We start from the raw sequence: 27436 nt of genomic DNA on the forward strand, positions 1-27436 counted from the left end.
CTATCCAATCAAACAGATAATACGAGACATACATCAAACCAAACCAGAGCACAATAAGTGTTCGGCTGGCAACCGGAAGGTAGCCGGTTCGAATCCCGCTTGGAGTGCATACTGTCGTTGTGTCCTTGGGCAAGACACTTCACCCACCTTTGCCTGTGTGTGAATGTGTGTGAGTGATTGGTGGTGGTCGGAGGGGCCGTAGGCGCAGATTGGCAGCCACGCTTCCGTCAGTCTGCCCCAGGGCAGCTGTGGCTACAGAAGTAGCTTACCACCACCGAGTGTGACTGAGGAGTGAATGAATAATGCGATGTAAAGCGCCTTGAGTATTAGAAAGGCGCTATATAAATCCCATCCATTATTATTATTAATAAGTCGGTGATTTAAGAGTACTGCCATTGTATCAGATGGTCGATTTTCCTCATAGATTAGCACAAAGTGTCATCAAACTCTGGTGCCATCTTGTACATGGTTCTGTAATAAGAATGGTTAACAGGAGAAGATAGACACAAAGTGCTGGAGTAACTCAGTGGGATAGGCAGCATCTCTGGAGAGAAGGAATTGGTGACGTTTCACGTCGAGATCCTTCTTCAGACTGACGAAGGGTCTCGATCCGAAACGTCATCAGTCTGAAGTTGCTCCAGCATTTTGTGTCTATCCTCTATTTAAACCAGCGTCTGCAGTTCCTTCCTACACATTTTGTTAACAGGCAAAGCTTTGGCGAAAAGGGGGAGGAGGAGTGATGGAGCATGTTTAATGCAGAGTGGATATTTTTAGTTTCTTTGGATGGATTAGGCATGCATTTTTCAAGTGCTGTTTGTCATTCCTCCTTCCAAATAATTTGTCATAACGTATTTAATTTGTTTCTCGTTTGGTGTGCCTGGACCATTTTCAAGATGCTTTATTTGATTTGCGGACGTTGACAACACGAGACTCTCTGCAAGGAAAAGCGATGGCTCCATTTCAATACCTTGTGCATTGTCTGTCGCTCGTTCACCCGCTCTCCAATCAATGGGATGCTTGTTGGTGGTTTTGTTTAACCATTGTATTGAGAGCCAATTTCTTGGAACACAACAGTTGTGTGTGTGTGTGCTGTTGCCTCATTGAAGTGGGGTGAATGGCTGATTTGTTCTTCTGACGCCAGTGAATTGAAAACAAAAGGAGCTAACAAGAGAGGACAACATTGGTGAGAAAACAACCTAACAACCTATGTCTGAATGTTCAAAAGGGAACTGCAGATGCTGGAATATCGAAGGTACACAAAATTGCTGGGGAAACTCAGCGGGTGCAGCAGCATCTATGGAGCGAAGGAAATAGGCGACGTTTCGGGCCGAAACCCTTCTTCAGACTGATGGGGGGTGGGGGGGGGGGGGGGGGAGAAAGAAGGAAAAGGGGAGGAGGAGCCCGAGGGCGGGCGGGTGGGAGGGTGGGAGGAGACAGCTAGAGGGTTAAGGAAGGGGAGGAGACAGCAAGGGCTAGCAAAATTGGGAGAATTCAATGTTAATGCCATACGGACGCAAGGTCCCCAGACGGAATATGAGGTGCTGTTCCTCCAATTTCCGCTGTTGCTCACTCTGGCAATGGAGGAGACCCAGGACAGAGAGGTCGGATTGGGAATGGGAGGGGGAGTTGAAGTGCTGAGCCACCGGGAGTTCAGGTAGGTTATTGCGGACTGAGCGGAGGTGTTCGGCGAAACGATCGCCCAACCTACGCTTGGTCTCCCCGATGTAAATCAGCTGACATCTAGAGCAGCGGATGCAGTAGATGAGGTTGGAGGAGATACAGGTGAACCTTTGTCGCACCTGGAACGACTGCTTGGGTCCTTGAATGGAGTCGAGGGGGGAGGTAAAGGGACAGGTGTTGCATTTCTTGCGGTTGCAACGGAAAGTGCCCGGAGAGGGGGTGGTGCGGGAGGGAAGGGAACTCCCTCGTCAATTCTTCCCTTCCCTTCCCTCCCGCACCACCCCCTCCCCAGGCACTTTCCGTTGCAACCGCCCATTGAATTCTCCCAATTTTGCTAGCCCTTGCTGTCTCCTCCCCTTCCTTAACCCTCTAGCTGTCTCCTCCCACCCTCCCATCCGCCCGCCCTCGGGCTCCTCCTCCTCCTCCTCCCCTTTTCCTTCTTTCTCCCCCCCCCCCCCCCCACCCCCCATCAGTCTGAAGAAGGGTTTCGGCCCGAAACGTCCCCCATTTCCTTCGCTCCATAGATGCTGCTGCACCCGCTGAGTTTCCCCAGCAATTTTGTGAACCTATGTCTGAAGAAGGGTCTCGACCCATTCCTTCTCTCCAGAGATGCTCCCTGCCTGAGTTACTCCAGCATTTTGTGTCTATCTTCTACACAACAGACTCTCTGGGTGAGGTTGTGGAAACAGATTCATGGAAGCACAAATAGGTTTTTGTTGTATAATGAGTAATTAGGAACTTTTTTTTATTAGCTGGGGAAATGGGTGCCTGTTTCTCAAGTTTCCAAGGTGTTTTCCTGGATCTTCCGGTGACCAATTCCCTAAATGAATCCTACATTCACAAGTGCAGCAAAGGGTTTTTACTTTGGGGAAATGCCTCGTTCTGCAGCGTGGGTTTTGCTGATGTTGAGCTGCCAGTCATGACACTTCTATTAAGTAGCACCAGTCCCAAAGGATGGTCTTGTGGCAGTTAACACGTGTTTTGCCTCCGGCAATCTCCAGTTTTGGAGCAAGAACAGTCAGGAGTTTGTGCGCTGTGCCATGCTAAATGGGGAAATGCCATCTCGGTTGGCTCGAGTTGGTCCTCTGCCAACACCAGTGTTCCTCTTCCCCGCTTTGTGGCATTTCTGTCCTTCCATTAGTTGTTACAAAAGGGAAGTCCAACTGAAGACAAGGTGTGCACTTCAGCACGCAAATTGGAGGAACAGCATCGCGTGTTTCACTTGGGCAGCTAACATCCCTGTGGTATGAACTTGATTTCTCCCATTTCAGGCACTTCCTAACCTCAGTCTGAAGAAGGGTTTCGGCCTGAAACGTTGCCCATTTCCTTCGCTCCTTAGATGCTGCTGCACCCGCTGAGTTTCTCCAGCACTTTTGTCTACTTCCTCTCTCTCTCTCTCTCTCTCTCTCTCTCTCTCCATCCCTCCCCATCCCTCCCTCACCCAAGTCACACCAGCTTCTTGTTTTCACCCAACAAACAGCTAACAATGGCCTATTGTCTTTATCATAGTTACTTTTTTGCATATGTTTCAGTCATTGTTGTTTATCTCTCCACATCTATATCTTTCATTTCCCTTGTCCCTAGCCAGTCTGAAGAAGGGTCTTGACCCGAAACGTCACCCATTCCTTCTATCCAGAGATGCTGCCTGTCCCGCTGAGTCACTCCAGCTTTTTGTCTATCTGCACTTTAGGACTAGCTGTCTTGCTGCTGGTGTGAGGAGCTTTGCCATCTCACTACTCCATCCATCGGGCAGGGAAGAGCGTCATGTCCTCTTCGTCCGGATGCTTTTTCCATTGCAAATGATCTGAAGCTTCTCTGTTCGGTACTGTTCCTCTCACTAAGGAGTGCAGCTTGGTTGAAATTGTACACGGACTGATTCCTCGCTGGGAGAGCGCGCCGACAGTTGCGAAACACAGACGTGGTCCTAATTTGCAAGGGAATGTCTTTGCTACATTCCTGTCTCGGTGTGCTGGCAGCTGTGCAGAAATGCACATCTGCTCTCGACAATCTTGTGTGTGTGGCTGACATTGCTCAAGAGCTGATATCATTGAAATGCAAAATGATTGCTTTGGCCCTGGTGCCGTGGGTTATACCATCGGCCTCTGCACAGTGGCTATCCAAAGGCCGCTTAAATGCCACGATCGTGCCTGGATTTGGAGGGGTCAACACCAGCCAGTGGCAAACGCGCTCTGCTTATGGTATGTACTTCAGTGAGCTATTCCCAGCACCTGGACGCAGTAGTTGGAAGCTCTGGTTCGCATCTTGTCTGCAACACAGCCCCTTTGGCAGCACAATACAGTACAGTACATTTGGGGACGACAGATGGCACAATGGGCTAAGTGTTCGGCTGGCAACCGGAAGGTAGCCGGTTCGAATCCCGCTTGGCGTGCATACTGTCGTTGTGTCCTTGGGCAAGACACTTCACCCACCTTTGCCTGTGTGTGAATGTGTGCGAGTGATTGGTGGTGGTCGGAGGGGCCGTAGGCGCAGATTGGCAGCCACGCTTCCGTCAGTCTGCCCCAGGGCAGCTGTGGCTACAGAAGTAGCTTACCACCACCGAGTGTGACTGAGGAGTGAATGAATAATGCTATGTAAAGCGCCTTGAGTACTAGAAAGGCGCTATATAAATCCCATCCATTATTATTATTATTATTACTGCATGGATTTGTGTTGTATCCACAAGTGGGACTCTAATACTGTGATGAGGGGAATCTCCTACTCTACTGAACGCACTCCACAGCCCACATGGCCTTCCGAGGAAATGGGTTCCCTCTTTCAATCCAGGCACTTCTAAAATATTTAAGAAGGAACTGCAGATGCTGGAAAATCGAAGGTACACAAAAATGCTGGAGAAACTCAGCGGGTGCAGCAGCATCTATGGAGCGAAGGAAATAGGTAACGTTGCCTATTTCCTTCAGGATTTCGGGTCTGAAGAAGGGTTTCGTCCCGAAACGTTGCCTATTTCCTTCGCTCCATAGATGCTGCTGCACCCGCTGAGTTTCTCCAGCATTTTAATGTACTTATAAAATATTTGCTTTTTAAAAAAACTGAAGCATCTTTCTGTTCTTCCTCTGCTTTGTCCCGCAGCTCACACAAACCTCCAGTGTGAAAGCTCTGGCCTTCTGCTCTAAATTCTGCCCCTTCTTCCCCCCCCCCCCCCCCCCCCCCCTGCCCTGACCTCTGACCCTGAGACCACCACTGCCAACCCCTCTGTGTGCAGTCTTCACACAGCAGTGCAGGGTGGCAGATGGCGATGGCCTTTGCCCAATGGGTACAATTGACCAAAGTTGGACCAATGTTAACCGGTGTCTGGGCGGCCCTGAAGCCTTCAATAACTCGCATCTTGGCTTCCCAACCAAAAACAAACACAACTTGTGTGGGGGAAAATGGTGGGGAACTAATTAACAATAATAATAATAATAAATTTTATTTAATGGGCGCCTTTCAGACATCTCAAGGACACCTTATATAGTAATCGGAATAAAAACATATAATCGGAATAGAACAGGTAAAAAAGACATCACAGAGACACAAATTAAAAACAGAATTCAATCCAAAAACAGAAAATCAAAAACACAGTGTGAAGAGAGAGCAGCGGCAGCCAAAGCGCGCCAGCGTCCACTCTCTCTTCACGGCAGCCACAATAAGCCATGGCATTCCTGGATTGGAAACTCCTTGGGTAGACACAACACGTTGGAGTAACTCAGCGGGACAGGCAGCATCTCTGGAGAGAAGGAATGGGTGACGTTTCCGGTCACGACCCTTCTTCAGACTAGTTATGGAAAAGGGAAACGAGAGATATAGACGATGATGTAGAGAGATAAAGAACAATGAATGAAAGATATGCAAAAAAAGTAACCATGATAAAGTCTGGAGAGATGCTCTGGAGAGATGCTCTGGACCCAAAGCATCACCCATTCTTTCTCTCCAGAGAGGCTGCCTGCCCCGCTGAGTTTGTCTATCTTTGGTTTAAACCAGCATCTGCAGTTTCTTCATGCACATTGGGAACTCCATGCTTTGGGGGAGGAGACAGTGCTAAATGCACTTGCAATGCTGTCTGCCTGTTTTAACATTGCTAGACTTGTGTAACATTGTGAGTGCTTCCATTGAAGGTCTGGGTGTCTTGGCAACTCTCAGTACTTGTCCGTTATCCCGTGTGTGTGTGTGTTGCTCAGCCAATTTCTGAAGCGGCCTAATAGTATTTTAACATTGGCGAGCAAACTCCTAACAAATGTCTGGGAATTTGTCAGTAACCTCTGTAAACATTTTCCTGCCCTCTATTTTGAGCAGCAAGTTTGGCAGGCATGAGCTAGCTTCCATGTTGGCACTAGAACATTATTACTTCAGTCTGATAGTTATTCAGGAAACGGGTCCTGGTTCTCTTAATGTTCTTGTGATGCCGAGGAGGCCATCTATGCTAGCCCGAGAGGCTCCCTTTTTTTACCTCCCGAGAAGTTGTCCAATCTCTTGCAAGTTTCAGTTTCCCTTGACATCCCAGAATGGAAACATAGAAATTAGGTGCAGAAGTAGAGGCCATTCGGCCCTTCGAGCCTGCACCATTCGCCATTCAATGTGATCATGGCTGATCATACAACTCAGTATCCCGTACCTGCCTTCTCTCCATACCCCCTGATCCCTTTAGCCACAAGGGCCACATCTAACTCCCTCTTAAATATAGCCAATGAACTGTGGCCTCAACTACCTTCTGTGGCAGAGAGTTCCAGAGATTCACCACTCTCCGTGTGGAAAAAAAATGTTTTTCTCATCTTGGTCCTAAAGGATTTCCCCTTTATCCTTAAGCTGTGATTACCAGAAGCAAGCTGCCTCTGGTAATTTAGACCCCTTTTTCCTTTGTATGTAGTTTTACATTGGCTTGGATATACAGCATGGAAACAGGCCCTTCGGCCCACCGAGCCCATGCCGACCATCGATCACCTGTTCACACTAGTCCTCCAGTATCCCACTGTCCCATCCACTCCCTGCACCCTTTCGAGATCAATTAACCTACAAACCCGCACGTCTTTGGGGAGTGGGAGGAAAATGGAGCACTCGGAGATAAAACCCCAGCGTTCACAGGGAGAACGTGCAAACTCCGAAGTCGGGGTCGGTCCTGGGTCTCCCGACGCCGTGAGGCAGCAACGCGACCAGCTGCCACTGTGCTGCCATTATTACGATTCATTTTCGGAAATCGGGGGTTAGTGTTGGAAAGTGGCGCTGAAGTAAAGCTCTGCGTGATCTAATTGAGTCGTGCTGTCTGCTTCAGTGGGTTTCCCAGACATCCAGGGTGTAATGTGCTGGGATTGCCGTGTGTGTATACGACTTCCTTGATTATACTTGCTTCATCACTTCTCTGTTGCTGGGGGGACTGGCAACTCTGCTTGTGGTATTGTTTTGTTCTTTGTGTCCAGTTAGTGGGTAATTAGGGGTGACACGGGGCATGGTTTTGAAGTCCAGTGTTGGCCATCAAACACCCATTTTGCGCCTATTCTGCATTTATCTCTCTATTTACTCTTCGCATTCCGTCTGTACATAGTTTGTACCATCTCCCCGTGACCGTGTGGGTTTTCTCCGGGTACTCTGGTTTCCTCCCACACTCAAAAGACGTGCGGGTTTGTAAGTTAATTAGCTTTGGTCATGATTGTAAATGACCTCTAGTGTGGAGGACAGTGCTAGTGTATGGGGCGATCGCTGGTCAGTGCCGACTTGGTGGGCCGAAGGGCCTGTTTCTGTGCAGTATAGACAACTAAACTCTGAGCAGGGCTGAGCCATTTAGCCTCCATCGTCAAGCTTGTGGTTAGTCTTCCCCGGGTTAGTCGTATCCGGAAGCCAAGCTTTGCGCACTTGCACTAATGCAAGTAATTAGCCAAAACTAAATGCTAAAGGAGCTCTGCAAGACTGGCAGACTCTGTGGAGGGAAAATGACAGTTAATATTGTGTGTCATGACCCTTCTTCAAACTGATATGTAGCATTGTTTTTGGGAAAGACACCAGACCTGCAAACATATTTCAGGTGCAGTCGCAGTGCTGTTGCAGTGAGACATTTTCACTCCTGCACTCAAATCCTTTCAGGCCGACACACAACGTTTGTCATCCTGATTGTTTGTTGCAGCTACGTTGGCGTTCAGTGATTTGTTTACAAGTGCGCCTCGGTTCTTTCTGAACATCGAGCGCACCGTGTGAAGCTGGAGAGGATGCCGAACAGTTTAACGAGGGTGTTGCTGGGGATAGACACAAAGTGCTGGAGTAACTCCACGGGGCAGGCAGCATCTCTGGAGAGAATGAATAGGTGAAGTTTTGGGTCGAGTCCCTTGCTGGGCCTGGAAGGTTTGAGTTGCGAGTTAAAGCTATGACTTTTCCCTGGAGTGAACGAGGCTGAGGGGTAGCTTTAGATTTTATTGATGCAGCGTGGAAACAGGCCATTTGGCCCACTGAGTCCATGCCAGCCAGTGATCACCCCGCGCACTAACACTATCCTACACACTAGCAACAATTTATAATTTCCAGAAGCCAATTAACTTACAGACCTGCGAGTCTTTGGAGTGTGGGAGGAAACCGGAGCACCCGGAGAAAGCCCATGGGGAGAACGTGCAAACGCTGTCCAGACAGCACCCGTAGTCAGGATCGAACCCGGGTCTCTGGAACTAAGGTTTTTATGGCTGTAAAAATCTAGGTCTCTGGCGCTGTGAGGTAGCAACCCGATTGCTGCTCTGCCTGACGTTAGAGGTTATTGAAATCGTTATTGAAATGCTCAGTATTTTACCAAGCGCACCGATGGGTTTCATGCCATCCAAATAGATTTAAAATATATACTACACGTACAATGATGTCAAAACTCGTCTTGTACAATGGATGGAGCAAAGAAGAAAATGCAGAGTGCAGAATATAGTTCTCGGCATTGTAGTGCAACAGTTCCTGAGACAAAGTCCAATGTCCACTATGGGGTGGAGGTGATTCACACAGTGCCCTGGCTTATGCAGTTTAAAGCTGCAGGTTCAAGTAGTAAGACTGGATAGACTTGGTTTATACTCTCTAGAATTTAGGAGATTGAGAGGGGATCTTATAGAAACTTACAAAATTCTTAAGGGGTTGGACAGGCTAGATGCAGGAAGATTGCTCCCGATGTTGGGGAAGTCCAGGACAAGGGGTCACAGCTTAAGGATAAGGGGGAAATCCTTTAAAACCGAGATGAGAAGAACTTTTTTCACACAGAGAGTGGTGAATCTCTGGAACTCCCTGCCACAGAGGGTAGTCGAGGCCAGTTCATTGGCTATATTTAAGAGGGAGTTAGATGTGGCCCTTGTGGCTAAGGGGATCAGAGGGTATGGAGAGAAGGCAGGTACGGGATACTGAGTTGGATGATCAGCCATGATCATATTGAATGGCGGTGCAGGCTCGAAGGGCCGAATGGCCTACTCCTGCACCTAATTTCTATGTTTCTAAGAGAGGAGGTTGGTCTGAAGAAGGGTTTCGGCCCGAAACGTCGCCTATTTCCTTCGCTCCATAGATGCTGCTGCACCCGCTGAGTTTCCCCAGCAATTTTGTGTACCTCCGGTTCAAGTAGTAAAGCAAGTTTATAGCAAGAGGGGAAAATAGTTAAAAGGGGACTTGAAGAGCAAGATTTTACCCCAGAAGGTTGTAGGCGTATTGTACAAGCTGCCAGGGGAACTGTTAGTGGTGAGTCTAATTTCAATGTTTAAAGGACATTTGGACAGATACAGAGATAGGAAAGGTTTAGTGAGATATGAGACAAATGCAGGTCGTACATTGCTAATATGTTTGCATTTTTCGCTTCAAACCCCTCCTGCAAATTCATATTAACTCTCTCTTTCTCTCCTCTCATTCCAGATCTCGGGTATTGCACTCATTGTGGTTGGGATTCTGGTCCAGACCAAGGTGAATGGCACGCTACACATCACCAGTGTTGCTGCCTCGGGAGCTCCCATCGTCATCATTGTCGTTGGCGTGATCATCAACTTTGTTGCCTTCTTTGGTTGCTGCGGTGCCTGGAATGAGAATTACTGCATGGTGACCACAGTAAGAGACCATCTATCAATCTATATCACCTATGAACATCTATCAATCTATATCACCTATGAACATTTATCAATCTATATCATCTATGAATATCTATCAATCTATATCATCTATGAATATCTATCAATCTATGATTATCTATCAATCCATATTATCTATGAATATCTATCAATCCATATTATCTATGAATATCTATCAATCCATATTATCTATGAATATCTATCAATCCATATTATCTATGAATATCTATCAATCCATATTATCTATGAATATCTATCAATCCATATTATCTATGAATATCTATCAATCCATATTATCTATGAATATCTATCAATCCATATTATCTATGAATATCTATCAATCCATATTATCTATGAATATCTATCAATCCATATTATCTATGAATATCTATCAATCCATATTATCTATGAATATCTATCAATCCATATTATCTATGAATATCTATCAATCCATATTATCTATGAATATCTATCAATCCATATTATCTATGAATATCTATCAATCCATATTATCTATGAATATCTATCAATCCATATTATCTATGAATATCTATCAATCCATATTATCTATGAATATCTATCAATCCATATTATCTATGAATATCTATCAATCCATATTATCTATGAATATCTATCAATCCATATTATCTATGAATATCTATCAATCCATATTATCTATGAATATCTATCAATCCATATTATCTATGAATATCTATCAATCCATATTATCTATGAATATCTATCAATCCATATTATCTATGAATATCTATCAATCCATATTATCTATGAATATCTATCAATCCATATTATCTATGAATATCTATCAATCCATATTATCTATGAATATCTATCAATCCATATTATCTATGAATATCTATCAATCCATATTATCTATGAATATCTATCAATCCATATTATCTATGAATATCTATCAATCCATATTATCTATGAATATCTATCAATCCATATTATCTATGAATATCTATCAATCCATATTATCTATGAATATCTATCAATCCATATTATCTATGAATATCTATCAATCCATATTATCTATGAATATCTATCAATCCATATTATCTATGAATATCTATCAATCCATATTATCTATGAATATCTATCAATCCATATTATCTATGAATATCTATCAATCCATATTATCTATGAATATCTATCAATCCATATTATCTATGAATATCTATCAATCCATATTATCTATGAATATCTATCAATCCATATTATCTATGAATATCTATCAATCCATATTATCTATGAATATCTATCAATCCATATTATCTATGAATATCTATCAATCCATATTATCTATGAATATCTATCAATCCATATTATCTATGAATATCTATCAATCCATATTATCTATGAATATCTATCAATCCATATTATCTATGAATATCTATCAATCCATATTATCTATGAATATCTATCAATCCATATTATCTATGAATATCTATCAATCCATATTATCCAATCCAATCCAACTTTATTTGTTAAGCACTTTAAGACAACCAATGTTGACCAAAGTGCTGTACAGAAGAACAAACAAGACATCATAAACAGACAACATAACAGAACATAACATAACAGCTCACATAAGGCGCATAAATCACATATGAAATACAACAATAAATCAAAAGACATAAAACATGAGCAAAAAACAATAACCACGCAACAAAGCAATCAAAATAAGAAACCAAACCAAGCAAATAAAGTCGACATCTTACTGGGTCTCAAAGGCCACGGAGAAGAGATGGGTTTTAAGAAGTGATTTAAAAACAGACAGAGAAGAGGCCTGTTTAATGTGGAGAGGCAGATCGTTCCATAATTTGGGTGCCGACACAGCAAAGGCACGGTCCCCTCTGAGCTTCCGCTTAGTTTTAGGCCCACTCAGGAGCAGCTGATTATCTGACCTGAGAGAGCGGGCGGGTGTATAAGGGTGTAGAAGCTCAGATAGGTAGGGCGGGGCAAGACCATTTAGGGATTTCAAAGCAAATAAAAGAACTTTAAAATGGATCCTAAACTGAATAGGCAATCAGTGGAGTGAGGCTAAAATGTGCGAAATGTGCTCATGTTTACGTGTGCCAGTTAAAAGACGTACAGCTGCATTCTGTACCATCTGGAGACGGGCGATGGAGGACCCACTAACCCCCACATACAGTGCATTGCAGTAATCCAGCCGAGTGGTAACAAAGACGTGGATTACCGTCTCAAAGTGCTGCCTTGACAGAATTGGCTTTATTTTGGCCAGCTGCCTCAAATGGAAAAAGCTTGATTTAACAACAGCCTTGATCTGACTGTCAAATTTAAGCTCAGGGTCCAATTTAACCCCTAGGTTTGTGATGCTTGGTTTGATATACTGGGCCAGGGAGCCCAGATCTACAGGGGGGGCCCCAGTGGTGCCACCAAAAACCATTACTTCCATCTTTTTATCATTAAATTTTAAAAGGTTCAGAGCCATCCAGGCCTTTATGTCGTTGAGACACTCAAGTAACAGTCCGACAGAGTGTTCATCCTTCTTTTTAAGAGGCACATAAATCTGACTGTCGTCTGCATAAAAGTGGAATGAAATTTCATGTTTCCTAAGTATGGAACCAAGTGGGAGCAAATAGAGAGAAAAGAGGAGAGGGCCAAGAACTGAGCCCTGTGGGACCCCACACGAGAGAGGAGCAGAGGAGGATACAGAGTCCCCAAGGCTGACACAGAAAGTTCGATCAGCCAGGTACGACCTGAACCACTCCAGTGCTATGCCCCTGATACCCACCCACTGCTTCAAACATGAGATCAATATTTCATGGTCCACTGTGTCAAAAGCAGCAGTCAAATCTAAAAGCACAAGGGTAACACAGTCACCACGGTCAGTAGCTAAAAAAAATCATTAAAAGCTCTTAAAAGGGCTGATTCGGTGCTGTGCAGGGATTTAAAACCGGATTGGAAAACTTCTAAAATATTATGTTCTTCCAGAAAGGCCATTAATTGACTGTGCACGATCTTCTCCAGGATTTTTGATAGAAAAGGCAGTTTGGAGATAGGCCTGAAATTACCAAGAACTGCAGGGTCAAGAGCAGGTTTTTTAATCAGGGGTTGTACTACTGCATGTTTAAAATTTTCAGGGACAACACCTGAGGACAGACTGCATATCTATCTATGAATATCTATCAATCCATAATATCTATGAATATCTATCAATCCATAATATCTATGAATATCTATCAATCCATAATATCTATGAATATCTATCAATCCATATTATCTATGAATATCTATCAATCCATATTATGTATGAATATCTATCAATCCATAATATCTATGAATATCTATCAATCCATAATATCTATGAATATCTATCAATCCATAATATCTATGAATATCTATCAATCCATATTATCTATGAATATCTATCAATCCATATTATCTATGAATATCTATCAATCCATATTATCCAATCCAATCCAACTTTATTTGTTAAGCACTTTAAGACAACCAATGTTGACCAAAGTGCTGTACAGAAGAACAAACAAGACATCATAAACAGACAACATAACAGAACATAACATAACAGCTCACATAAGGCGCATAAATCACATATGAAATACAACAATAAATCAAAAGACATAAAACATGAGCAAAAAACAATAACCACGCAACAAAGCAATCAAAATAAGAAACCAAACCAAGCAAATAAAGTCGACATCTTACTGGGTATCAAAGGCCACGGAGAAGAGATGGGTTTTAAGAAGTGATTTAAAAACAGACAGAGAAGAGGCCTGTTTAATGTGGAGAGGCAGATCGTTCCATAATTTGGGTGCCGACACAGCAAAGGCACGGTCCCCTCTGAGCTTCCGCTTAGTTTTAGGCCCACTCAGGAGCAGCTGATTATCTGACCTGAGAGAGCGGGCGGGTGTATAAGGGTGTAGAAGCTCAGATAGGTAGGGCGGGGCAAGACCATTTAGGGATTTCAAAGCAAATAAAAGAACTTTAAAATGGATCCTAAACTGAATAGGCAATCAGTGGAGTGAGGCTAAAATGTGCGAAATGTGCTCATGTTTACGTGTGCCAGTTAAAAGACGTACAGCTGCATTCTGTACCATCTGGAGACGGGCGATGGAGGACCCACTAACCCCCACATACAGTGCATTGCAGTAATCCAGCCGAGTGGTAACAAAGACGTGGATTACCGTCTCAAAGTGCTGCCTTGACAGAATTGGCTTTATTTTGGCCAGCTGCCTCAAATGGAAAAAGCTTGATTTAACAACAGCCTTGATCTGACTGTCAAATTTAAGCTCAGGGTCCAATTTAACCCCTAGGTTTGTGATGCTTGGTTTGATATACTGGGCCAGGGAGCCCAGATCTACAGGGGGGGCCCCAGTGGTGCCACCAAAAACCATTACTTCCATCTTTTTATCATTAAACTTTAAAAGGTTCAGAGCCATCCAGGCCTTTATGTCGTTGAGACACTCAAGTAACAGTCCGACAGAGTGTTCATCCTTCTTTTTAAGAGGCACATAAATCTGACTGTCGTCTGCATAAAAGTGGAATGAAATTTCATGTTTCCTAAGTATGGAACCAAGTGGGAGCAAATAGAGAGAAAAGAGGAGAGGGCCAAGAACTGAGCCCTGTGGGACCCCACACGAGAGAGGAGCAGAGGAGGATACAGAGTCCCCAAGGCTGACACAGAAAGTTCGATCAGCTAGGTACGACCTGAACCACTCCAGTGCTATGCCCCTGATACCCACCCACTGCTTCAAACGTGAGATCAATATTTCATGGTCCACTGTGTCAAAAGCAGCAGTCAAATCTAAAAGCACAAGGGTAACACAGTCACCACGGTCAGTAGCTAAAAAAATATCATTAAAAACTCTTAAAAGGGCTGATTCGGTGCTGTGCAGGGATTTAAAACCGGATTGGAAAACTTCTAAAATATTATGTTCTTCCAGAAAGGCCATTAATTGACTGTGCACGATCTTCTCCAGGATTTTTGATAGAAAAGGCAGTTTGGAGATAGGCCTGAAATTACCAAGAACTGCAGGGTCAAGAGCAGGTTTTTTAATCAGGGGTTGTACTACTGCATGTTTAAAATTTTCAGGGACAACACCTGAGGACAGACTGCATATCTATCTATGAATATCTATCAATCCATAATATCTATGAATATCTATCAATCCATAATATCTATGAATATCTATCAATCCATAATATCTATGAATATCTATCAATCCATATTATCTATGAATATCTATCAATCCATATTATGTATGAATATCTATCAATCCATAATATCTATGAATATCTATCAATCCATAATATCTATGAATATCTATCAATCCATAATATCTATGAATATCTATCAATCCATAATATCTATGAATATCTATCAATCCATAATATCTATGAATATCTATCAATCCATATTATCTATGAATATCTATCAATCCATATTATCTATGAATATCTATCAATCCATAATAGCCATGAATATTTATCAATCTATAATACCCATGAATATCTATCAATCTATAATACCCATGAATATCTATCAATCTATAATACCTATGAATATCTATCAATCTATAATATCTATGAATATCTATCAATCTATAATATCTATGAATATATTAAAAATATATTAAAAAATAAATAAACTTAAAAAAATAAAAAATAAAATAATAATAATAATAATAATGGTGAACAACAACATCGAATGCCTTCTGATTTGGGCATGAAGTCTTCTGGTTTTTTTTTTTTAAGTAAATTTCTTGAAGGGAACATTATCTAGTAATTGTACTTCCCTCTCAGCTGAAGTTGTGATATTAAGAAGCTGGTCTCCAACCTGTTGAAATGAGCGTTTTATTTTCTCTCCTAGTTTACAATTCTTCTTGTTCTCATCTTTCTTGTGGAGATTGCTGCTGCTATTGCTGGTTACGTTTTCAAGGATGAAGTGAGTAGTGTATTCTTCCATCTCTGGGCAACGCTGCATGTGTGTGGATACCTTTTAATGTTATCTTGACTCAGTAGGTGTTTTTTTGTATTGTATGGGATAATGCTTTGGTAAACAAGGTGGGAGGATTGAAAGGAACTTCCTCCACTTTTTGTAAGAACCTTTGCTATATTTCAATGATTTTGAGCATTCTAAAATCAAAATGGAGTGGAAGAAAATCAAAAACTAGGGTTGATGGAACTACTTTGGCAGCTCAGGCCCTGACTACAGCAAGAGGGGGGTTCTGGAGTAACTCAACAGGATAAGCAACGTCTCTGGAGAACATGGATAGGTGATGTTTTGGGTTGGGAATCTTTTGCAAACCAGCACCATAGTGTTAGCATGCGGGGATCGCTGGTCGGTAAGGACCCGGTGGGCCAAAGGGCCTGTTTCCATGCTGTGTCTCTAAACTGTATCTCTAACTAAACAAATCACTTCCCAATGAAGGGGCAAGCGTGCCAGAAACAGCCTGTCCACCCGACTCCTCACTGAGCAGCGAGGTTTGTCACTGCCTCTACTTCTGCCATCTTGAGTAACGGCAGCACAAAACACAAGGTTGTTGGCCAGTGAGCATCAGGCTCTCATTGTGGTGTCCAGCTCCACTGCCTGAGAATTGGCCGGTGTGTGATGTCGGACTGACGGCTAAACTTTGATGTTTCAAGTATTGTTCTTGTCTGTACCCTGACAGATTCGAGATGCCTTTGAGAAGACATTTAATGAAACCATGACCAACTACAACCAGTCAGCGAATGCTGTCAACATTGACAACTTGCAGAAAAAGGTGAGTGGACCTGAGAGGAGCCTATTGACTGCCACTTTCATTATGCAGGGTCAATGGTGAAACATTTGAAGCAGAGATTCTTTTTTAAAATTAGCGGACAAGGAATGACCATACTTGAACAGAGTGGTCTTTGTGCAAGTGGTATCATAGTCTGTGCTCTCTTCACCCCTACTCTCTCTTCTCCCTCTACCCCCCCCCCCCCCCCCCCATTGGAACCACTGTAACATCAGGCAACCACTCCAGGCAACCACTGTAAAATCTTCGGTCGGCTCTTGGTAATTTAATCGTGAATGAATACTGACTTGGAGTGAGGACTGACTGGAAGTGAGCGCTTGCTGTAATACTTTAAGCTACTATTTGTATTATTGTTCTCCTTGGGGCCTGGGCAAAGAACACAAAACCGAAGAAAGATACAAAAAGCAGGACAGGCAGCATCTCTGGAGAGAAGGAATGGGTGACGTTTTGGGTCGAGACTCGTCTTCAAAAGAGACCCTTTCCTTCCGAAGAGAAGAGACTGGTCTCGACCCGAAACGTCACCCATTCCTTCTCTCCAGAGATGCTGCCTGTCCTGCTGAGTTACTCCAGCATTTTGTGTCTATCTTCGGTCTAAGCCAGCGTCTGCAGTTCCTTCCTACATAGAACTGTGCAGTGGAGGAACAGGCCCTTCGATCCACAATGCCTTTAACTAGAGTCTTTGAAAGGATTCCCTTGGCCTCCCAAGTACCAGAGAAAATAATCCACGTTTGTCCAACTTTTACTTCTCACAAATACCCTTTGATTCAATGGTAAACTTCTGCCGCCTCTCCAAGGCCTGTTATGGGACAGCCAGAACTGCACGCAATACTCCAACCACGGCCTTGCCAAAGCTGCAACATGACCTTCTGACTCTTGTGCTCCATGCCCTGGTTAATACCATGCATAGAAACATACAAAAATAGTAGGCCATTCGGCCCTTCGAGCTGGCACTGTCATTCAATATGATCATGGCTGATCATCCAACTCAGTATCCCGTACCTGCCTTCTCTCCATACCCCCTGATCCCTTTAGCCACAAGGGCCACATCTAACTCCCTCTTAAATATAGCCAATGAACTGGCCTCAACTACCGTCTGTGGCAGAGAGTTCCAGAGATTCACCACTCTCTGTGTGAAAAAGTTTCTTCTCATCTCGGTCCTAAAGGATTTCCCCCTTATCCTTAAGCTGTGACCCCTTGTCCTGGACTTCCCCAACATCGGGAACAATCTTCCTGCATCTAGCCTGTCCAACCCCATAAGAATTTTGTACGTTTCTATAAGATCCCCTCTCAATCTCGTAAATTCTAGCGAGTATAAGCCAAGTCTATCCAGTCTTTCTTCATATGAAAGTCCTGACATCCCAGGAATCAGTCTGGTGAACCTTCTCTGCACTCCCTCTATGGCTATAATGTCCTTCCTCAGATTTGGAGACCAAAACTGTACGCAATACTCCAGGTGTGGTCTCACCAAGACCCTGTACAACTGCAGTAGAACCTCCCTGCTCCTATACTCAAATCCTTTTGCTATGAAAGCTAACATACCATTCGCTTTCTTCACTGCCTGCTGCAAGGTTGTTCAATGGTCAATGCTGTTAAGGGTCTTGCTACCCCTTGCCCTTGCACTTTCCCCTTGCATTCATCCTCCTTAATTGCAGCACCAGTGGTGCAGCGGGTAGAGCTGCTGCCTCGCAGCGTCCATCTAGTAATTCAAATGATATTTGCTAACCCAATGGTTCGATCTAATAATCTTGAGCCTCTGATCCCAGTGAGCTCTTGTTAACGAGATGAGTCCACGTGTCCTTGTTTGTCATTGTGATGTGTGTGTGTGTATAACCTGTTAACTTCAATCTTTCTGTCCCTTTTTTTCCAGTTCAAATGCTGTGGTGCTGCCGGTTATGCTGATTGGTTCGCTCAAATGCCCGGCAGGGTGCCGGATTCTTGCTGCAAGAATTTCACGCACAACTGTGGCCGCGTCACGACTGCCGCTGCCATATATCAACAGGTGGGTGATGGTTCATCCTCTCTCGCACTATTAAACATGAGGATGGGATTGGGACGACAGATGGCACAATGGGCGAAGTGTTCGGCTGGCGACCGGAAGGTAGCCGGTTCGAATCCCGCTTGGAGTGCATACTGTCGTTGAGTCCTTGGGCAAGACACTTCACCCACCTTTGCCTGTGTGTGAATGTGTGTGAGTGATTGGTGGTGGTCGGAGGGGCCGTAGGCGCAGATTGGCAGCCACGCTTCCGTCAGTCTGCCCCAGGGCAGCTGTGGCTACAGAAGTAGCTTACCACCACCGAGTGTGACTGAGGAGTGAATGAATAATGCGATGTAAAGCGCCTTGAGTATTAGAAAGGCGCTATATAAATCCCATCCATTATTATTATTATGCCACACACTTCTGAGGGCTAGGAACCCCCCCCCCCCCCCTGGTCTCTAGCTTGCAGCTTCACGCGGCGAGAGGAGATGGTGGTGGAATAGAAACATAGACAATAGGTGCAGGAGTAGAGGCCATTCGGCACTTCGAGCCTGCACCATTCGCCATTCGATATGATCATGGCTGATCATCCAACTCAGTATCCCATCCCTGCCTTCTCTCCATACCCCCTGATCCCTTTAGCCACAAGGGCCACATCTAAATCCCTCATAAATATAGCCAATGAACTGTGTGGCCTCAACTACCTTCTGTGGCAGAGAATTCCACAGATTCACCACTCTCTGTGTAAAAAATGACGTTCTCATCTCGGTCCTAAAAGACTTCCCTCTTATCCTTAAGCTGTGACCCCTAGTTCTGGACTTCCCCCAACATCGGGAATAATCTTCCTGCATCTAGCCTGTCCAACCCCTTAAGAATCTCTCTTTGTTGTTGCTTTCCCCATCTCTCATCTGGCCCGCTTGGAAAGTTTGAGGGAGTGGCGTGGTTGTGAGGGGGTGATGTTTAGTTTGGTGATACAGCGCGGAAACAGGCCCTTCGGCCCACCGAGACCGCGCCGACCAGCATGACAACACTACCCTACACGCACTGGGGACAACTTCCAATGATACCAAGCCAATTGGCCTGCAAACCTGTACGTCCTTGGAGTGTCTGTACACCCTGTACATGTGGTGTTGCAGATTCAGTCAGTGCACCTTCTGGCTGCATTTGAACCCGTGCACTCGTGGGTCATGGTGGAAGTCACAACTTACAAAATTCTTAAGGGGTTGGACAGGCTAGATGCAGGAAGATTGTTCCCGATGTTGGGGAAGTCCAGAACTAGGGGTCACAGTTTAAGGATAAGAGGGAAGTCTTTTAGGACCGAGATGAGAAAATCATTTTTCACACAGAGTGGTGAATCTGTGGAATTCTCTGCCACAGAAGGTAGTTGAGGCCACAGTTCATTGGCTATATTTAAGAGGGAGTTAGATGTGGCCCTTGTGGCTAAAGGGATCAGGGGGTATGGAATGAAGGCAGGGATGGGATACTGAGTTGGATGATCAGCCATGATCATATCGAATGGCGGTGCAGGCTCGAAGGGCCGAATGGCCTACTCCTGCACCTATTTTCTGTGGTTCTATGTTTTTATGTAACTCCTGTAGTCGTGAATGGGAATGCCACACTGATGCAGAGAATGAGTTTCTAGCCCACCAGGTCATTTTGGGGATGTTTAAGTTGAAATGTAAAGAAGTGACTGAAGATCTTGGGTTGTCTTTGAAAAAACAATGGCTTCATTATCCTTGTACTTTTTGGAGAAAGGGAGCATGCCCGCCCATGTCACAACGGCGCGGACTAGGCCTAGTCTCAGGCCTCCCTAATGTTTGGGCATGTTGTTGTGATGTCCAGGAGTGGCCAAGGAATACCATCCTGCAAGGTTCAGGCCGAGCGAGTTGTAGGCCCTCGATGGACATGCTCTTTCGTGATGGTGAAAACTAGGAGATTGGGGGGGAGGAGGGGTGATGTTTTTGCAGAGTGGGCATCCCTTTGTCTGTAGGCCCCAACAGAACCAGTTTTATTTCCCTGTTGCTGAGCTTCTCCAGCATATGCAGCGTGCCTGACCTTTGAACCAAGATGTCTGGGACATCCTGAAGCCCCCCCACATACAGGGTCCGATACGCGAGTCTCATGATTTGCTGCTTCATTCTTTGTTGCCTCTGTGTCTGTTGCTAAGCTTTTTTTATCTTCTTAAATATAGGGTTGTGTGGCGCTGATCAAAGAATGGCTGAAAAACAACATTGTGATTGTGGCTGGTGTGGCTCTTGGGATTGCCATATTCCAGGTAAGATTCGCCCATGCGATGGCCAAAGTGACCACTAGAGATGTCAACTTTGACAGCGTGCACTAAAGTGTTGTTTTCCACCAGCAGTGTCTCTTTTCAGGCAGTGAATGAACCCTTTGCCTGTTGCTGGGCCTCTTTCTGCATGTTGCCTTGGCCTGAACAGATCTGGCCAAGGGAAACGGAGTGTTTGACTCCCTCTAGCCTGCCTGTTAGGGCACTGATCTGAGCATTGGGAAGGACTTCCTCTTGGGCAAGTCTGTGTAACCCTATCTGGCAATGGATAGACACCTTCACAAACCGATCGAGGAAGCCCTGCCTCTTAACATTTGGATTGTGTAGCCTCAATAGTTGAAGCCAAATTTAGTTGTATTTGAGGTTTAGGACACAAGTCTGTTCGGCGTAGGTAGAAAGGCGGCAAGATTCTGGACCAAGATGAAGTCCTCCTCCTGGCCTGAGTTGAGAGATCATCTGGTGAGGCAGGGAAGGCAGACGGCAGCATGCTTCAAACAAAAAAGTTTGTGGTCGGTGATGGAATTGAAAACCACACCGGGCAGCTAACCGGGAGGGTGCCTCCTGTTTCTGTGAATACAAATTGTGGATCTTGCATCCTGTTTATGTAAATGAAAAGCATTAATGTTACCAGTGCAGTGGGGGGGCAGTTCGACTCTTGCAAAGAGGGTCCCAATGAGTTGGATGGACTGCAAGGTTCATTGCCTGATGTGTTCAACACTAACTGTGTTGTAATTGTCAAAAGCTTCAGGAGGGTATCTACTCAATTATAGACCAGTTAATATTACCACCAGTATTAGAATGAAAGAGATCTTGCTCTCCTGTTGACTATACCCTAATTTCACTGAATAATAATAATAATGGATGGGATTTATATAGCGCCTTTCTAATACTCAAGGCGCTTTACATCGCATTATTCATTCACTCCTCAGTCACACTCGGTGGTGATAAGCTACTTCTGTAGCCACAGCTGCCCTGGGGCAGACTGATGGAAGCGTGGCTGCCAATCTGCGCCTACGGCCCCTCCGACCACCACCAATCACTCACACACATTCACACACATTCACACACAGGCAAAGGTGGGTGAAGTGTCTTGCCCAAGGACACAACGACAGTATGCACTCCAAGCGGGATTCGAACCGGCTACCTTCCGGTTGCCAGCCGAACACTTAGCCCATTGTGCCATCTGTCGTCCCAAGGGGGGTCTCGACCTGAAACGTCACCCATTCCTTCTCTCCAGAGAAAAGGAATGTTCTATGTACCGGGGAGCCTGCATCCGGCGGGCATGAACATTGAATTCTCCCAATTTTGTTAGCCCTTGCTGTCTCCTCCCCTTCCTTAGCCCTCGAGCACCTCCTCCCATCCCCCAGCCCTCAGGCTCCTCCTCCTTTTTCCTTCCTTCTCCCCGCCACCCCCTATCAGTCTGAAGAAGGGTTTTGGCCCGAAACGTTGCCTATTTCCTTCGCTCCATAGATGCTGCTGCACCCGCTGAGTTTCTCCAGCATTTTTGTGTACCTTCGATTTTCCAGCATCTGCAGTTCCTTCTTGAACACCTTCTCGCCAGAGATGCTGAGTTACTCCATTTTGTGTCTATCTTTGGTTTAAACCAACATCTGCAGTTCCTTCCAACTAATTTCACAATTTCCATGTTGGTTAGTCACCAGAGAATAGACACAAAATGCTGGAGTAACTCAGCGGGTCAGGCAGCATCTCTGGAGAAAAGGAATAGGTGACGTTTCGGGTCGAGACCCTTCTTCAGACTGAGAGTCCGGGGAGAGGGAAACGAGAGATACATAGAACAATGAATGAAAGATATGCAACCGGTAACAATGATCAAGGAAAGGTGGAGCCCACAATGCTCTATTGTTGGCTGTGTGGACGGTGATAATGAGTTACACAGACAGTGAAACTCAGCAGGACGACAGTGAAACTAGTACGACGACTAGGACTAGGGTGGAGAGGGGATGCAAGGGTTACGTGAAGTTGGAGAAGCCAATATTCAAACTGATGGGTTGTAAGTCACCTAGTTCATTTGTACCCATTATAGATGATTTTACTGCCTAAAGAATTATGTAAGACTTGTGTTGGCAAGATGTGAGGATTCTGAAGTGGACAGTACACCTTGTATTAAGTGTAGCACTGGCTATGTTGGAGAGCAGTGTCCTAAAGCAGTCTCAGGATGTGTGCATTGTGGTCGAGACCAGCAATTATTGCCCGTGGAGACCAGCAATTATTGCCTGCTGTTGGCAAAGGTACCTCCAGTTGGACTGGTATGAATGTGACTAGTGATGTGCAGATAGTGGGTTGGCATGCACTGCCCTTGTCTTCCTTGGTGCTAGATGTTACAGGTTCAATCGTGTCTAATCATTGAACTGTCTTGGTAACCTTTTGGTCCATTGTCACATTGAGAGTAATTTTGACCAAGGAGACTGCTAGCATCTTGGTATGAATAAAAACATAAGTGAGTTAAGAATAAGGGGTCGGCCATTTAAGACTGAGATGGGGGGGAAAAACGTTTTCACCCAGAGTTGTGAATCTGTGGAATTCTCTGCCACAGAAGGCAGTGGAGGCCAAGTCAATGGATGTTTTCAAGAGAGAGTTCGAATTAGCTCTTAGGGCTAACGGAATCAAGGGATATGGGGAGAAAGAAGGAACGGGGTGCCATGATCATGTTGAATGGTGGTGCTGGCTTGAAAGGGCCGAATGGCCTCCTCCTGCACCTATTGTCTATTGTTTCTATGTCTAATCTACCATTGAGAGATGCACAAAAAAGCTGGAGAAACTCAGCAGGTGCAGCAGCATCTATGGAGCGAAGGAAACAGGCAACGTTTCGGGACGAAACCCTGAAGGAAACAGGCAACGTTTTGGGACGAAACCCTGAAGGAAATAGGCAACGTTTCGGGACGAAACCCTTCCGGGTTTCGGCCCGAAACGTTGCCTATTTCCTTCGCTCCATAGATGCTGCTGCACCCGCTGAGTTTCTCCAGCTTTTTTGTGTACCTTCGATTTTCCAGCATCTGCAGTTCCTTCTTAAACACCATTGAGAGATGTTCTCCTGCCAAATGTATGTTGCAGTCCCTCAAACAATTGGCTACATTGCCAGTTACTAAAATGTTAGCGTAATGCCACTTTTTAACAGCCTTTTGTCTTCTCCTTTCAGATCCTTGGGATTGTCTTTGCTTGCATTCTGATGAAGGGCATTAAAAGTGGCTATGAAGTCATGTAATCTTCACCTCGACCGCCAATGTTCATTGGATACTTTGTATTTTTTTGCCACAGCTGTGAGCGTGATCACACTATTCTTTGGTTAAAAGAAAATGAATGTCTGTGCCTTTCTTCATTAACTTTGACATTTAAAAAAAAAATATGAGCACTATAATGTAACCTAGGTGACCCAGCTCATGTTGCTCGTTTTCTACCCCCCCCCCCCCCCCCCCTTTTTCCAAGCTTATCTCCAGAAGACTACATGTCCAGCATGTCAATAGGATTTTTAAAGCAGCATTGTCATTAGGGTGCTTCATTCGGATGCTGTTCGCTACTCAAAATGGGCTGGGAAACATAGACAATGGGTGCAGGAGTAGGCCATTCGGCCCTTCGAGCCTGCACCGCCATTCAATATGATCATGGCTGATCGTCCACAATCAGTACTCCCGTTCCTGCCTTCTCTCCATATCCCTTGATTCCCTTAGCCCCAAGAGCTAAATCTAACACTCTCTTGAAAACATCCGGTGAATTGGCCTCCACTGCCTTCTGTGGCAGAGAATTCCACATCGTTCTCCCACATTTCAAGAGGAGCCTTCTGATCAGTCAGTTTGCCAGCAGGCTCTTCTGTTGCTCACCAACCTCAGTCGGGGAACACTCCCAAGTGTGTGTTTCATCGAGAGGCTACATCACGTTAAGCTGCAAGGCCCACTGCTTGCCTTCCCCTAGAAAATGCATTCCTTGCTCACTTCACCCTTCTCTCAAAGGGGAGAAGGGTTGGGAAGGGGGATGGGAATGAAAAGGTTTTATTTTAAGAGAGGGTTAATGGCTTTTAACCACACACCCTGCCCACTTAACCTTGCAGCTTCAAGCAACTAGATGACTCCCAATGGAGAGGGTGTTGATCACCAGCAGCCATTTTCTTTCTCTTGCCAAGGATGATCTGCAATTCTGCTTTTATTTCAAAAGTGCTCTTTGCCCAGCCATCAACCTGTGCCCCCTGCTCATTGGGGCTGGATTACAGTTCCACTTGATCACATTTTTCTTCAGGGAAAACCCTTTCTTTCCTTTCAGAGTCTATGCGAGTGTCCTGTTTGATTTGACTTGTCCACTACCAAAACAAATAATGAGTTTTAAAATGTCAGCGTCAAACGCCTTTTATGTTCTTGGACCCTTTGGCCTTGTTACCTGTGGGTAACCGGCCATTTTTAGCCAAGTATACCTCCAGCAGGTGAAACTGGGAAATGCAGCTCCTGGTTTACCTTGAAGGACACAAAGTGCTGGAGTAACTCTGGAGGTCGGGCAGCATCTCTGGAGAACATGGGCAGGTGACATTTCAAGTTGGGGGCCTTCTTTAGCCTGACGAAGGGTCCTGCCCAAAACATCACCTATCCTTGTTCTCCAGAGATGCTGCCTGGCTTGCTGAGTAACTCCAGCACTTTGTCCTTGCTATGTCTCCAGTACCCAGGACTACTTTACCTTGCTGAACTGACACTGTCTTCCTCCTTGTGCTGGTCCACAATATGATGTGTAAACCGACACTAACCACCATGGCGAAATCAAGAGTAACCTTTATTTTATCATTGTGTAGGAAGAAACGGCAGATGCTGGTTTAAATCAAAGATAGACCCACAAAGCTGGAGTGCCTGAGCGGGTCAGGCAGCATCTCTGGAGAGAAGGAATAGGTGATGTTTCAGGTCGAGACCCTTCAGTCTGACCGGAAACGTCGCCCATTTATTCTCTCCAGAGATGCCCGCTGTCCCGCTGAGTTACTCCAACATTTTATGTCTATCTCCTTTACCTCCTTGTTCCATCGTCACCTGAACTTGCTCAAACAACAATTGAATTTTTGTCAAAGGTGATTTTGGAAGGCAGGCCAGGACATTAAAACAAAAAAATTGCTTTGTTTCTTGGAACCAGGCTTTTGGTTGGGCTACTGCAATGGGGTCTTTGCTGTCTCCACTGGATATGTGGAGGAAATGTTTTTTTAATAATATATTGTGGGAATAACGGGGCCTGCCACTTCATTTGCGGAGGCTTAGTCTGGAATTAAAGTTGTACATCCCCCCCCCCCCCCCCCCCCCCCCCCCCCCCAAATCAAGAAAAAAAGATTGAAAGGCCCCACGTCCTAACTTCAAGTCAATGCTCACCTCCTGCAGGACCATGGGTGAAGTGCCCCCACCCCCCCCCCCCCCCCCCCCCTCCCCCAAACCCCAGAACAATGCCTGCAAGCAACTACTGCGCTCCAGCTTTCTGACCACTAAATTAGAGAGGGTTAGGAACCCTTGGGTAGAATTCTAAGTTTAATGGGGTTTTTTTTCCAGTCTGTTGGCATGGAAACGTGATCGCATGCTATTTACAATATGGCTCCCTGTATATTCAAGTGTTGAGACTTTTGATGTTCTGTATGTGGCAAAATAAAGGTTTTCTAGGTTGTACACCATGTCTGTAATGTCCCGTTTCATTGAAACCCTCTGCCCATTGCACTGTTCACGTGGTGACTTGCAGTGAACATTGGGATATTGATAAGAGTTTGAACCCCACCAGAGAGTCTGGGGAATTGTAAACTTTACATCAAAGAGCAATAAAAGGTGACACTTTCACAGAACACCTCCGCTCTGTCTGCCTCTGGCCCACTGAGTCTGCACTGCCCAGCATTCACCCACACACTAGTTCCATCCTGCAAAAGCCAATTAACCTCGTCCTTGGAGTGTGGGAGGAAACCGGAGATCCCGGAGAAAACCCGCGTGGTCACGGGGAGAACGTGCAAACTCCCCACAGACAGCACGCGTAGTTAGGATTGAACCTGGCGCTGTAAAGCTGTGCCGCTGCCTAATCTTGCAGTGAATGAAATAACTGGCTCTAAGCTAACTGGTTGGAGGAAGAACAAATATTGGCCAAGCACCAGGTGAATGCCAGGCATCTCGTGGCACTTGATTGAATGCTTTGTGTCAACAATGCTATCAATACAGTCACCAATCGATCCCTTTCTCATCAAGCAGGAAGTGTGGGCATAATGTGTAGATGTAACAGCCTGTGACTGGTACTGGTCTTTGAAAGGCAAGTGGACTCTAACTGAATGCTTTCAATAATGGTTCCACCTCTGCTCCAGTATGAAATCGATTCTCCTTCCTGTCTTGTGACTCGCATTGACTCAGTGGGCCGAAGGGCCTCTTTCCATGCTCTATCTTTAAACTAAATTAAATCTCTCAAAGGTTTAGCTTAGTTTAAAGATACAGTGTGTAAACAGGCCCTTCAGCCCAACCGAGTCAATGCTGGCCATTGATCACCTGTTCACACTAGTTCTATGTCATCCCACTTTTGCATCCACTCCCTACACACTAGGGGGCAATATAGAGGCCAGTTAAGCCACAAACCCGCACGTCTTTGTATGGAAGCCAGAACATATGGGGTGCTCTGTAGGGAAGTGGCCTTGGCAGGCAACGTCAATGGA

At 45.0% G+C, this 27436-nt stretch overlaps 1 protein-coding gene across 1 annotated transcript in view; it reads left to right on the forward strand.

Annotated features, from left to right (window-relative positions):
* Nucleotides 1-25880, forward strand: part of cd63 (CD63 molecule) — a 47273-nt gene extending 21393 nt beyond the window's left edge. The window contains exons 3-8 of the mRNA XM_033015753.1: nt 9526-9714; nt 15613-15687; nt 16415-16507; nt 18390-18521; nt 20689-20772; nt 23942-25880. Coding sequence (XP_032871644.1) covers nt 9526-9714; nt 15613-15687; nt 16415-16507; nt 18390-18521; nt 20689-20772; nt 23942-24007 — 639 coding nt within the window. The 3' untranslated portion in view covers nt 24008-25880. The remainder of the gene's footprint in view (nt 1-9525; nt 9715-15612; nt 15688-16414; nt 16508-18389; nt 18522-20688; nt 20773-23941) is intronic.
* Nucleotides 25881-27436: the final 1556 nt, after the last annotated feature.

This window comes from Amblyraja radiata, chromosome 46, assembly GCF_010909765.2.
Source record: "Amblyraja radiata isolate CabotCenter1 chromosome 46, sAmbRad1.1.pri, whole genome shotgun sequence".
Lineage (NCBI taxonomy): Eukaryota > Metazoa > Chordata > Chondrichthyes > Rajiformes > Rajidae > Amblyraja > Amblyraja radiata.